Source organism: Sus scrofa, chromosome 16, assembly GCF_000003025.6.
Source record: "Sus scrofa isolate TJ Tabasco breed Duroc chromosome 16, Sscrofa11.1, whole genome shotgun sequence".
Lineage (NCBI taxonomy): Eukaryota > Metazoa > Chordata > Mammalia > Artiodactyla > Suidae > Sus > Sus scrofa.
The window spans coordinates 32961057-32976154 of NC_010458.4; the positions used below are offsets into that span (position 1 = coordinate 32961057).

At 38.3% G+C, this 15098-nt stretch overlaps 1 protein-coding gene across 3 annotated transcripts in view; it reads left to right on the forward strand.

Annotated features, from left to right (window-relative positions):
* Nucleotides 1-15098, forward strand: part of NDUFS4 (NADH:ubiquinone oxidoreductase subunit S4) — a 111221-nt gene that overhangs the window by 86639 nt on the left and 9484 nt on the right. For 2 of the 3 annotated variants that reach the window (XM_005672445.3, XM_021077054.1), the window contains exon 4: nt 5783-5856. In XM_005672445.3, coding sequence (XP_005672502.2) covers nt 5783-5856 — 74 coding nt within the window. Of the gene's footprint in view, nt 1-5782; nt 5857-7426; nt 7468-15098 lie in introns of all 3 variants that reach the window. The other variant, XM_021077055.1, reaches the window with a different exon arrangement.

A 15098-nucleotide genomic window follows, 5' to 3' on the forward strand; every position in this document is an offset into this window, starting at 1 on the left:
TTTGTCAATGGTTTCCTTTGCTGTGTAAAAACTTAATTTGATTATTTTTGCTATTGTTTCCTTTGTTTTAGGAGATAGTTACAAAAAGATATTGTTATGAATTATGGCAGAGAATATTCAGCCTATGTTTTCTGCTAGGAGTTTTATGGTTTCTGATCTAACATTTAGGTCTTTAATCCATTTTATTTTTGTATATGGTATTGAGGAAATGTTCCAGTCTCATTCTTTTACATGTAACTGCCTAGTTTTCCTAGCACCACTTGTGGAAGAGACTATCTTTTCTCCATTGTGTATTCCTGTCTCGTTTGTCATTAATTGGCCATAAGTGCATGGGTTTACTTCAGGATTCTCTACCTTGTTCCATCAATCTCTGTCTGATTTTGTGCCTGCACCATACTGTTTTGATCACTGTAGCTTTGTAATAAAATCTGAAGTCAGTCAGCATGATACTGCCAGGTCTGTTCTTTCTCAAGATTGCTTTGGCTATTTGGGATCTTTCTGGTGTTTCCATATAAATTTTAGAATTATCTGTTCTAGTTTTGTGAAAAATGCCATTGGTATTTTGATAGGTATTACATGGGATCTGTAGATTGCCTTGGGATGTATGATCATTTTAACAATATTAATTCTTCAAATCCATGAACATGGAATATCTTTCTGTTTGTGTCATCTTTATTTCTTTCCTCACTCTCTTATGGTTTTTTTGAGTTCAGATCTTTTGTAAAATTCCTAAGTATTTTATTCTTTTTGATGCAGTGGTAAATGGGATTGTTTTCTTAATTTCTCTTTTTGATAATTTGTTGTTAGTGTATAGAAATGCAACAGATTTCTGTGTATAATTTTTGTATCCTGCTACTTGACTGAATTCATTGATGAACTTCCAAAGTTTTCTGGTAGCATCTTTAGGATTTTCTATGTATACTCTCATATCATCTGCAAACAGTGATCGCTTCACCCTTCTTTTCCAACTTGGATTCCTTTTATTTGTTTTTCTTCTCTGATTGCTGTGGCTAGGACTTCCAAAACTATGTTGAATAAAAGTGGTAAGAGTGGGCTTCCTTGTCTTATTCCTGATCTTAGAGGGAATGCTTTCAGCTTTTCACCATTGAATATAATGTTAGGTATGGGCTTATCATACATGGCCTTTATTATGTCATGGTATGTTTCCTCTATACCCACTTTGTAGAGAATTTTTAACATAAATGGATGTTGAATTTTATCAGAAGCATATTCCGCATCTATTGAGAAGATAGTTTCAATTTACAAAGCTTATTGATACTTGTTTTGTGGCCTAGCATATCTATCCTGGAGAATTTTCCATATGCACTTGAGAAGAATTTGTACTCTGTTACTTTTAACCAAAGTTAAAATGGTATACTATATCATTTTTTGAAGAAAACTTGCTTGAAGTTCCTTCTGGGATTGGATATGATTTTTTTAAACTGAAATTTAAACTCATACTCCTTGAAATATCTATGGAATTTCTCTCTTTCTCTCTTTTGGTTGCACCTGTGGCATGTGGAAGTTCCAAGTCCAAGAATCAAACCTGCACCACAGCAGTGACAATGCTGGATCCCAGGCCACCAGGGAATTCCCCTATTACAGATTTTTAGTTTCTGGTTACCATGAAATTTATATATAGCAGTGTGTGTGAGAGAGTGATTATTTTAAGTTGCTAGTATCTTAATTTCAAACAAATTTTTTAACCCTGCATTTTTACTTCCCTCTCCTTAAGAATACTTTTTGACGCATTTGACATCTGTTTTGTGTATCCTTCAACTGCTTATTGAGGATATAGATGATTTTACTACTTTTGTCTCTTAATCTTTCTGTTACTTTTGTGCATGGTTGATTTACTACCTTTCTATGTATTTGCCTTTACTGATGAGATTTTTTTCCAGTCATAATTTTCATATTTCTAGTTACGGCCTTTTCTTTTCCACTCAGAGAAGTCCCTTTAACATTTCTTGTAAAGCTGGTTTGCTGGTGCTGATCTCTTTTAATTTTTACTTATCCGTAAAACTTTTGATCTCTCCATCAAATCTTTTTTTTTTTTCCTTAGGGGGTGTTTATTTCCTGGTCAAAAAAGGAGAAGCAGGGACAGGCTCCCATGCGTTCTAGGCCCAGGGCCTGACCAAGGAGGGGAGGGGTCGGGCAGCAGAGGGGACAGCTGTAGCTATGTAAGCTTGGTTGCATGGTTGTCCTGGCTGGGTCTGGGAAGGATCTGTTGGGGATGGTGGCACCAAGCCTAGGTAGAGGCAGCAGCGGTCTAGTGGGCCAGAGGATAGCACATTTGGAGGCAATAAATACTGACAGGCCAGGCACATAGCTCCTGGCTAGAAAGCCCAAATGGGACAAGTAAGGCTTGGCCACTGACTTTGTCCACCATGGGCTCTCTGTTGGGGTCATGGGATCTAGGCACTAATACCTGGGACAGAGAATGCAGAGGTGTGAGGACACCTCGCTTCCCATATGGGACTGGAAGCCACTTAAGTTTTGGCATTTTAGGTTCTAAATTGTTCACAATGAGGGTATAATTTTTTTTATTATTAAAGTATAGTTAATTTACAGTACATCAAATCTTAATGAAGCCTTGCTAGACAGAGTATTTTTAGTTTTGTTTTTTTATATATACATATGCCATTCCCTCTGGCCTGCCAAGTTTGTTACTGCTGAAGTCAGCTGATAGCATTATAGGAGTTCCCTTGTAAGTAACTTGTTATGTTTCTCTTTCTGTTTTTAATATTAGCTCTTTTATCTTTAATTTTTGCCATTTTAATTGAAGTGTGTCTTGGTGTGGTCCTCGTTGGAGTGATTTTATTTGGGACTCTCTGTGCTTCTTGGACCTGGATGTCTGTTTCCATTCCCAGGTTAGGGAAGTTTTCAGCTATTATGTTTTCAAATATTTTCTCTCTCCTCCTTCTCAGACCCCTAAAATGGAAATGTTGGTATGCTTGATGTCCCAGAGATCTCTTAAACTTTTTATTATTTTTCTTTTTAGCTTTAGCAATTTCCATTTGTCTTTCTTCCAACTCACTGATCCATTTCTCTGCATCTTTTGATTCCTTGTGTGTTTTATTTCAGTTATGGTAATCTTCAGCTCTGTTTGGTTCTTCTTTATATTTTCTAAATCTTTGTTCAACTTCTCCGTTCTGTTTAATTATCTTCACAATCATTATTTTGAACTCTTTATCAGGTAGATTGCTTATCTCCAGTTTACTTAGTTCTTGGGTTTTATCTTGTTCTTTGTTTGGGCTATGATCTCTCTTCCTCATTTTGCCTGATTTGCTGTTTTTATTTCAGTGCATCTGGTAGGTTGTTTATGTTCCCTAACCTTGAAGACCTGGCCTTTTGTAGATGTCCTATGCATATCAGCAGCACACTCCCCCACTTCTCATCAAAGCTATATGCACTAGGGGTGCCTCTTATTTGGACTTCATGGGTCCTTCTTTTATGACAGGCTGGCTACTGTGAGCAGTCTGGTAGGTATGACTGGTCCATAGTCCTTTTGTTTGCCAGGCCTTGCCTTGTGTGGAGGTGGTTGACTGTGGAACCCCAGGGTGTCACAGGGCCTATGCTGGCTCACTGGTTAGCAGAGCTGGGTTCTGAGGTCTAGTGTCAGCTTACTGGTAGGTGGGGTTGGTTCCTGATGTGGCTGGCTATGGGTTCTGTGGTGTCCCAACACTAGTGCTGGCCCCCTGGTGAGTGGGGCTGCATGCCAGTCAACTGGCTTAGTAGTCCAAGGTGTCTCACTGGTGCGTGAAGCTGAGTCCTGTGGTCTCTCTCTACAGGGCCCAGAGGTCTCAAAGCTGGTGTCAGACTCGTAGCAGGTGGTCCAAGGCTGAGGTGGTTCTGGGACTAGTGCCAACTCACTGGTAGGCAGAGCTGGGTTCCAGGACCTCTGGCTATAGGCCCTTTGGGGTCCTTTAGCTGGTGTTGGCCCACTTTTGAGTGGTACAAGATAGCAGGAGGGGAGCTTCTGCCACAGAATTGGTAGTGTCTCTGCAGCATTTCAATCCCCAGCCCAGCACAGTGGGTTAAAGATCCAGCATTGCTGTAGCTTCTGTATAGGTCACAATTGTGGCTTGGATCTGATCCCTGGACTAGAAACTGCATATGCCAGAGGGGGGTCAAAAAAGAAAAAGCAAGTAGGACAGCTGGTTGATGGGCCCAAGGTGTCTAAGAGCTGGTGTTAACCTGCTTGCTGGTAAGACCTGGGCCCATGGGGTCCCAGGGCTGGTGTTACCCTGTTGGTAGGTGAACTGTGTCCTGTTTGGCAGGCTGAGGGTCTGCAGTCGTCCAGGAATTTGGCTACAGGGCCCTCTGGTGGACAGTGCTGTGTCTGGGTGGCTGTAGGCTCAGGAAGTCTTCAGGCAGCCTGCCTGCTGATGGGTGCTAATTGCTTCATCTGAGCAGTGCCTACATGCCAGTGGGTTCCAGCTAGAGGGAGGATTCCAAAATGCCACTTACCACTACCACCCTCCTCGTGGAAGAACGAGCTCCCCAAAGTGGCTGCTGCCAGTGCTCTCCTTTCCCAGGGTGGGCTTCACTTGTTTCTCAGGAGATTCTCAAAACTCAGTTGATGGGTTTAACTCAGATTCCCTTCAAATTACTGCTTCTGCCCTGGGTCCCAGAGTGTGAGTGAGATTCTGTGTGAATTTTTTAAGAGGTAGTCTCTATTTCCCACAGCCCTCTGGGTCTTGTGGTAGTAAGCCCTATTGGTCTTCAAAGCCAAATGTTCTAGGGGCTTGTCTTCCCAGTGCTGGACCCCCAGGTTTGGGAGCCTGATGTGGAGCTTAGACCCATTGCTCCTTGGGGAGGACCTCCACACTTGTAATACTCCTCTTCGCAGGTCTCCTCCCTCCTACCTGTCTTGTTGTGGTTCCTTCTTTATATCTTTAGTTATAGCAGAAATGATCTTCTAGTTTTCAGATTTTCTCAGTAGTTGCTCTGTAAATAGTTGTAATTTCAGTGTGTCTGCTAGAACAGGTGAGCTCAGGATATTCCTAGTCCACAATCTTGGCTGAGCTTCAATTTTGATAGTAAATTTATAAAGTTAGTTTGAGAATCCTTTTAAAAACTCTACTCTTAGGTTACATATGTGGCTCAGATCCCACGTGGCTGTGGCTGTGCTGTTAGGCGGGTAGCTACAGCTCCAATCAACCCCTAGCCTGGAAACCACCATGTGCCATGGGTGCACCCCTAAAAAGACAGAAAAACAGTCCTACTCTTTTTAAAAAGTTGGATAAATTATTTTATTAGTGACTAAAGATTGCTGAATATCTTTGCAATTATAAATTTTATTTAATTTTTTTGTTTTTGTTTTTTTAGGGCTGCACCTGCAGCATATGGAAGTTCCCAGGCCAGCAGTCAAATCGGAGCTTTAGCTGCTGACCTACACTGCAGCCACAGCAACACAGGATCTGAGCCCAGCCTACACCACAGCTTACCCATTGAGGGAGGCCAGGGATCAAATCTGCATCCTCATGGTTCCTAGTAGGGTTTGTTAACCACTGAGCCATGAAGGGAACTCCCTGCAATTAGAAATTTTTAAATTTGAAATTATATATTAGAAAATCTTCCAGATTTAACCAGAAGACCATATTTAAACAGTTAACGGTTTTAAGGAAATTTTAAAGAAGTTATATTCAAAATATAAGTAATTTCATCAGTAGTGTATTTATTTGATACTATAGTGACAGTTTGTTTTCCAAACAGTCTATTTTAAGTTGATTTTTTTTTTCCAGCCAGTTAAATCCTGGAAAAAAATTGTTTCTTGCAGGGCTGATCCCTTGTCCAACTTGGTTCTAACTTTCAGCACTAAAGAAGATGCAGTTGCCTTTGCAGAAAAAAATGGTAAGTTTGGTTTGTTTTTGTTTTACTTTTACAAATGAAATCAAGATAGGATTTTATGTTCTTAACCTGAATCAGATTCAGTATCCCTTGACTGAATGAAATATTTCAATGTATATAATCCAGTGGTTTTTAGGGTTTTTTTTTAACATCAGAACCCCCCCCCCCAAATCTAAACAGAAATACAAATCAAACATAGAAAAATAGAACTATTCTAAATTTGAAGTGGAGGCAGAGAATAAAACTACTTGTTTAATTCCTACCTTGTTTATGAATCCCTCTACAAACTCGCTAATATTTGGTTTTTAAATTATTCTAATTAAGCATCTCATAAGGCAGCCTATTCCAGTTTTCACATCTCTGTTTATTATTTTCTTACTTTGAGCCAAAATCTCATGTCTGTTACTGCACCTAATAGCTTTTCAATTATTTGAAAATAGTTATCGTTGTCACATTTCCTCTAAAATTTCAAGTGAGCCTAAATGTCTTTTGCCACTTTTATAGATATGTTGGGTCTAGTACCAAGCATAATCTCACCTCTACAGTTATATTAATACAGCCTAAAAGTATATTAGCTTTTGAGGTAGTCAGCTAAAACTATTGGCCTATGTTGGTCTTGCTCTCAACAAAAATGGAGAATGTCTTTTTTTTTTTTCTCATTTTCTGCTGTTAAGTCATGCAACACAGCAGTGAAAAGAGGCTTTGGGGCAGACTAGTCTGAATTCTAATCCTTATTGTGCAACTTGAAGCTACATGATTTTGGATTAATTTCATCAGAGACTTAATGTTTCTTCATTGTTGAAATAACCATGCTCATCTCAAGGTGTACTTAGTCCAGTACTTGATACATAATAGATACTTGGTAACTATTCCCTTACCTCCCTCCATCTGTCATTTCTGCTGTTTCTCTCTTGGGTTTAAGTAGACTACTGTGCATTTGTACCTAAAGCATTCTGTTGTTCTAGTTCATCAAATTAGTCAAATTGAATTTGAATATAACTTACCTATCTATTTGAATGAGATAATAATCCATTTAAATATAGTATTGCTATAAGGAAATATATATGCATAAAAGATTATTAGTGTTATCTATTTGACATAAAAATGTGAAAGCACTGTAAAGATTATTATTACCTGAAATATTTGCTTTTCATCCCAAGTTCCTATTATATAGTTTATGGTTAAGAGTCTGAAGCCAAACTGTCTGGGTTTGATTTCCCTGTCAGATCTCTTAACAATTTGTATGACTTTCTACAGGAGGAAATGGGAATTGTTGTGACGATTGAATGAGTTAATAAAAGTACGTTGCTTAGAACATAGTTAAGTAAGTTTTTAGTAGTATATCAATTTATCTGATTTTGTTAGTAGTAGACTTTTAAAGTTTAAAAAAGAGATGTCATCAGTACAGTTCCTTAATACTTTCTTTGTAATTTCCAAATTCTAAATTACATAAATTGTTCTCAAAGTGATCAGTCTTTAAAATATTATTTTGATTTAACATTTACATTGCTCTTTTTAAAATTAAACTATAATATAGCTTAAACAGTTCTTTTAATGTTTTTCATCTTTGCAGCCTACATCTTTCATGTCTGACACCTTGAAAATGTCTGTAATGTGAGTTTAATAACGGGAAATCTACTTAAACTGTTAAGTCCCTGGCTAGTCTCTGAGTGGGCACAAGGACTGCATGAGCATAGTTGCCATGCGAATTGCAGGTGTGAAGTAACCATTGCCACTGTTGAAATCAAGTGCCTTTCCAATCTGATTTCTACTTCCCCACACATGAAAATTGAGGAGCATTATCAAAGTTAGTAGACAATATAATTTGAAAAAGCTTACAAGATATTACCTTATAGATAATTTGTACACTAAGGGACTATTCTGAAAATAAATAACCTACCTTTCATTTTAGTTTTTTCATTTCCCTTACTTTAAAATGTGGTTTTTTTTTTAAATTCATGATGATCAGTTACCTTGGCACATTACATTGTACTGTAGAAAATCAGTAAAATGAAGAATAAGATTTACAGATTCAGTCGCTTTCTAGAAAACTTTTTTTTTTTTTGGCCACATCTACAGCATATGGAAGTTCCCTGGCCAGGGATTGAACCCAAGTCACAGCAGTGAGAATGCTGAGTCCTTAATTGCCAGACCACCAGGAATTCCCTAGAAAACATTTTTAATGCTTCCTAATTATATTTCAGACTCAAGTAATGGGTACATCATCAAACAGCTAATACTCATAAAACTAAGTCATGTGCTCTTCACTATGCTAAGCACTTTTCTGGGGTTTTTTTGTCTTTTTGTCCTTTTAGGGCTGTACCCGCGGCATATGGAGGTTCCCAGGCTAGGGGTCTAATTGGAGCTGTAGCCATCGGCCTATGCCAGTGCCACAGCAACTCGGGATCTGTATGCCCTGGGTGCAGCCCTATAAAGCAAAAAAGAAAGAATAGAAAGAAAAGCTGCAGATGAGAGAAAATATTTGCAAATTACATTTCTAACAAAGGGCAAATTCACAAAATCTTAAGAACTATCAAAGCTCAACAATAAGAAAATAAAGGACCAAGTTAAAAATAGGCAAAAGACGTAACAGACACTGCATCTCAGTATCCTTAACTATTAGGGAATTACGTTCATATAAATAAAGCATTAATATCTCTAATAGTTGTTGTATTGATTCCATTTTAAAATGATAATATTTCAGATATGTACTATGCTAGGAAAATAAATGAAGTTGTACCTGTTTTTTTGTAATTTTAAAAAAATGTGGCTTCTAGATAAAGTTATAGATATGGCCGATATGATGTTTTCCATGTAGTTATAGATATGGTTTATATGATTTTTCTATATGTATATAATATAGATATATAGTATAGCTTAAAGTGTACTTTCAATAGAATACTTTAAGCTATACTATATATTAAATACATATTCCAAATATTTCATTAATTACATTCTTTAGAGAATAGGAGAAAGAGGAAAGCCTTACCTAACTTTGAGAAGTTCATATTTTGTTAAGAAGTGCAGTTGTGTTCTTCAGCGACTCTTACCCAGTATGAAACAAAGGTAAATGTAAACTTCTATATTACATATAATAGTGAAACAAAATAGCTAAATGAGACCTGTATTATATCACAAAGCCCCTATTCATCACCTGATTTCAGTTTCTTAATCAAATAAAGTATTGTGTAGGTATCTTTTTACATAAGAATGCTCTCATCTCTGAGCCTAAAATTTTTCTTCTTCCTGCTGTTGATAATTCCTGCAACTACTCTCCTTTTTTGCCCTAGGTCTCCCTTTTCTCACCATACCTCGCTTCCTGTGGAAGGCTGGTTCTGTTAACTGGGGAGTGGGATAGAAGTCTGAATGCTCTCCCATGGCTTCTTTCCTCCTCTGCTCCCCACCTGTTACTTCTCCCTTTCCCAACACATATAAAGTAAAATATAAAGTATATAAAGTATAAAATAAATATAAATCCCCCTGTATCTTTTGGCTTTAACCTCAGAGCCCTCATTCTAAATGTCTCCTTTTGAGCTTAGCTTGTGTTCCAGAGGAACTCTTCAGAGATACTTTCTTTTTACAAAGAATGGTTATCTAAATTTCCTCTGAAATGTAGATGAACCTCATTTTAGTTCTTTGTGTACTGAAAAGACCAACCTTTCTCACCCCTGTGGCTTTTTTTCTTGTTTCTTGTTGGGGTTAAAGGGTGGGGGAGGAGAAGGAAGCTGCATCCCAGAGAGAAGTGGTGGAAGCTGTGGAAGAGTTCCATAGAAGCCTAGATCTACTACCATTTACATGCTAATGAAACTAGAAATCCCCCCCCCCATTTGATCTGATTTGAAACTTTGTGACAGTCCTCTGGAATGTCATTTTACCCCCTGTGTTTTTCTCCTTGTGTTAGCTGTTAAAATGCTTTGAAATTCTCAAAATAGAGGAGGGTTTCTTTCTGGAATAGGATGGCAGAGAATAAGCTGTGAAACTGCAGTAGTGGGTCTAGTGGGGAATAAAACCTACCTCTAAAGTAGTAGAAGTTAGAAGCAGAGAAAGAAGCAGGTTGGGCCTTGGAATCAGGAAAGTAAAGAGATAATTAGAGTACAACTTAGAATTTAGAATTATCCCAGAAGTGGATACTACAGCAAGGTCTGGAATCCACCTAACTTCAACATTCTAAGGAGGGTTTCAACCTCACAATCATCTATTAAAAGACAACTTTCAAAACAAAAGTAAGAATTACTACTTATATATAAAATGCTTGTCAAAGAATTCATTTTACTCTGTAGGGAAGCAGAATTTGCCACCTCAAAATATGTCTCTTTGGTATATTATTTTAAGCTGGCTATTTTCTAAGAAACTACAGACTGGGGTGAATCTCTGAAAACAAAGCAGGAGTTATCCTTTTGTAAGTCACATTTACATTTTTTAAGGAAAATCTCCATCTGTAAGGCTGTCTCCCTGGCTGTACTTGAAAGAGGTGAATGGCTTTATCTAGTAACTCTTAATGGAGATGCCCTTGTTTTAACTCTGTATCACAACCTTACCCTTGTTTACTGTTCTTTTCCTGGTAATTCTCATTAGAATTGATTCTCCCTACTCTCAAAAGTTCTCTTTTGTCTTTAACTGAGGATTGTATTTAAGGTAAGGGCTTTGGCAATTTTGGTGAATTACTCTGTTCTCCTGGGTCTCTCCCATGTATTTATGTTATTAAACTTTTGTTGATTTTTCTCCCATTCATCTCTCTCTTGTCATTTTAATTCTTAGTGCTTAAATAGCTTCGCCAGTTAAAGATGACTTTGTGGGCCAGGAGTGAGTTACTGGAGGTTATCGAGCAAAGTATAAACAAGGGTATGGTTGTTATGCAGATTTAAGTTCAAGCCTTCTCCATTGATAAGTTTCTAGAGTTTTAGTCGTCCCTTCTGCTCCTGTTGCAGGGCAGGAGACACCCTTACAAATGGAAATTTCCCTTATGAATGTAAATGTCCTTCACAAAAAGGCAACTTCTCTGTTTTCAGAGATTTTTTTCTTGTTTACTGTTTCTTATGAATAATCAGTACTTGATAATTCTTATTGCCAAAGAGGCATATTTGAGGGTGGCTTATTCTGCTTCTCTTTACCACATGTGCTTTCTTAAGTTTAACTTGCTGAAAATTTCAAAAGAATCTCAAATTGGATTTTTCAAAACCTCATGAGACCTGGAGGCCAAGATAATAAAACAAAATTTCTCCTGTGGAACCTATTAAATTGGGCAAGTTTCTCTATCTCAAAGTCCCCCAAATATTTTAAGCTGGCTATTTTCTTGCTACCTTACAGAACTTTGTAAGCTTCCTTGCTACCTTACAGAACTTTGTAAGCCCTCATACCAGGCCTTTTCCTGTAAGGACTTTGGAAGCATTGGCTCCATAAAGTCAACTTAATTCCTCAGAAATGTATGGTCATACCTGATTAAATGAGCATCATTATCAAATATGTCACTACAGGTAAGGCCTTGGTTGCATAACTGTTATTTCCAATTATGTTCTAATAGAAAGGAGGACACAGTGTTATTGAAAATGTACGTATAACTGTTACCATGAAAATTAAAATATTCAGAGTTCTTGAGTTCTGTAGAAATCATATAGGAAGTATAAGATGATATTTACAAATAATACAAATTTTAGTTTACAAAGTTGAATCTATTAAATTGTAATGAGTGATAAATACCTTATGAGGAAAGTGAAAGAACTTCCTTATATATCTAGGAAATAGAGTATTAAAACAACGTCAGGAATTCCCTGGTGGCTCAGTGGGTTAAAGATTCAGAGTTGTCACTGCTGTGGCACAGATTCCATCTCGGCCTGGGAACTTCTGCCTGCCTTGGGAGCAGCCAAAAATTATCAAAAATATTCCCTCCCCAAAACTAGAATTATCTCTCATCCATTTATTTAGTCCTATATAACTAATTCTTGTTTCACTGGACCATAAATGTATCTGCTTCTCAGCTAGTGTTCTGGAAACTCTCAATCCACTGATATGGTCTTATTACTGTTTAAGTATTGCCATTAATAAGCTTATACCCCAAAATACCTAACATAGTCCTTTTTCACAGAGCTTGAAATGGCCTTTTTTTTGTTGAAAACAAAGCTCTTTGCCTGTAGTATTAGCAAGAACTCTTAGGAAAGCAGTAGAGTAAAAAAAATATGTATATATTCATAAATGATAAGACTCCAAATGGATATAGCTAACATTATTGATAAATTTGCAAAGTGAGATATATGATAGGAGTGAAAGCAGCTCTTATGCCCCTTCTCCATGTTCCCATTTCTGTTTCCCTCCAACCTTAAAAGAATCTAATTTAGGCATAAGATCACTAAGCCATTAAAACTAACTCCCAACCAATGCTTTCTTGAATGCACACCATGCTTTAACCTGTTCATTTTTTTCTTAACTAAAAAGACATAGGAATGAAGAATTAAGCAGTTGGAAAATGGCTAGCTCTCTACAACCCTCAGCCCCATTAGCAATCACACAGGCAAGATACTGTATGAAGAAAGAGTCATCCAGTGTGCACTCAATGGAAGATGATGCAGAACCCAATCTCCCACCTGGATGATTCACTGAAACCACCCCCCCAACCCTTGCCCCATCTTTTTCCCTTTGAAAATTGTTGTGGCTGAGCAGAATCTTTGGAGTTTGTCTCTGGACATGAGTCCACTATCTCCCCATATTGCTAGCTTTTCTCATTAAGGTACCTTTCCTTTCTATTGACACTTCAAAGTCATAGGATTTGACTCGAGGGAGGCAAAAATAAAGTATTTTCAGTAGATTTGAGAGGAGCAGGATCAAGATGGCAGAGGAGTAAGATGTGGCTCTCACCTTCTCCCACAGCACATCAAAAAAACCAACTATGCGTAGAATGATTTGCACAGAATATCTATTGATTGCTGGCAGAAGACCTTAAACCTCCCCAAAGGGCAAAAAACCCTCCACATAACTGGGTAGAACAGAAGAAAAAAAGAGAGAAGAAAAGGGGAAAAGGAATCAGGACAGGACCAGCACTCCTGAGAGGGAGCTGTAAAAGAGGAAAGGAACCTGCACCCTGGAAGTTCACCTAGCTAATGGGGGGGAAATCAGCCAGGACAGAGGGACTTCAAAGCCTTGGAGAAAAGTGCAGCAGCTGGACCAAGGAGGGCAAAGCAGACAGAGAGAACCACACAAACTATCAGTCCACTGCCTCTGGACACCACAGCCTGAGATGCTCAGATGGGGGCTGAGGACTAAGACTAAGGCTCTGGTGGTCATTTCCAGGAAGAGGACTGGGGTTGCCTATATTGAGACAGTGAGGGGCTTAGGGAGGAAGCACCACAGCCAAGGGAAGCGGAGGAGGCCTGAGCCTACAGGAGAAGCAAGGTGCCACTGCCATGGAAGGCGAGAGGTGGAGGAGCAGGACTGCCATAGGAATATCTTTCTTTCCACATGTGTGTGTTCTTGGGTGGCAGGGTGCCTCTTGCACAGGCTACAGGCGGTGGGGGTAAGCTGCTGCAGCCATCTCTCAGACTCCAGAGGTGGGTATGACCAGCTACCCCTAGCAGTCTGTAGACTGGCGCCACCTATTGCTGTTTTCATTCCCCTGGGAACTCCCACACATTGCTGCTGCCATTGCCAAATGCTTTCGTCACCACCTACACTTCCTGAGGGTCACTGCTACTTCCCAGGGCCCTGCAACCAGGAGCAGCCTGTGCCACCTCCCCATGGGTCCTCACCATTGTCAAGAGCCCTGAAAGCAGGCACTGGCTACTTGCCCTGCCTACTACCTCCATCTCTGTGGAAGCATGTACAAGCCATACACTAGCACACCCCCCATCAAGGGGATAACAGTCTGCACACACTGAGGAAAGAAATAGCAAGCATCCAAACCAACAGCAGCCTCAAAAGAATAAAAGAAAAAAAAAAAAGCCCTCACAAACTACCAAGGGGTACTCTTGCATATAAATAGCCCTCTAAGACTAAAGTATTTCTTTTCCCCTAAACTCACAGAATAAGAAAATTAAAGGCAAAATGAAGTTCAGAAATCATTCTCACAAGAACAGGAGAATTCACCTGAAGGAGCAAACAATGAAACAGGCCTCTGCAGTCTAACAGACACTAAGTTCAAAAAGGAGATAGTGAAAATAATATAGGAATTAAGAGCAGCTATGAACAGTAATGCAGATTACTTTAGAAGGGAACTAGAAAATATGAGGAGCCAAGAAAAACTAGAGGATTCATTTGCAGAGACACAAGCTGAATTAAAGGCGCTGAAGAGCAGAATGCATAATACAGAGGAATGAATTAGTGATTTGGAAGATAGAATAATGGAAATCACCCAATCAGGACAGTAGACAGAAAACCAAATGAAAGTACATGAAAGCAATGTAAGAGATCTATGGGATAATATATAGAGGGCCAATTACACATAATAGGGATTCCAGAAGGAGAAGAAAAGGAAAAGGGGATTGGAATATATTTGAAGAAATTATGTCTGAAAACTTTCCAAATCTAAAGGAAACAGCTGTCAAGATACAGGAAGCAGAGAGGGCCACAAACATGTTCAACCCAAGTGGACCCACACCAAGATATAATAAAAACAGCAAAAATTAAAGATAAGGAGCAGATTCTAAAGGCAGCAACAGAAAAAGTGTTAATTACAAGGGCACCTCCATACAGCTATCAGCTGATTTCCTTATGGAAATACTACAGGCCATAAGATATGTTCAGAGTTCTAAAAGGGAAAATTTTATAGCCTAGAATACTCTACCCAGCAAGGATATCATTTAAAATAGAAAGAGAAATAATTTCTCCAACAAAAAGCATATAGCAATACTAAACTCATTCTAAAAGAAATACTTAAAGGTCTCCTCTAAACGGGAAAGTAAGAAGATACAGGATGGAGGAAATCATGGTTGGAAAGTAATCACTTATATAAGCCAGTATACAGATCAAAAAGGAAAAAAAAAAAGTCTGTTTGTAAAAGTGATGATAAACACAGGGAACAGCAAAAGGATAAGCATGAAAATGTAAAAAAGGGACATCAAAATCATAAAATGTGGGGAAGGAAAGTAAGAAAATCTTGACACTTTTTTTTTTTTTTTTAAAGACTGTGTTTGAGCCTATATGACCATTAAAGTAAATAAATATACCAAGGGATTAATGTACTTGAAAAACAGGGCAACCACAAATCAAAACCAAACAATACATTCAGCAAAACTAAAAAGAAGAGCATAAAATTTTAA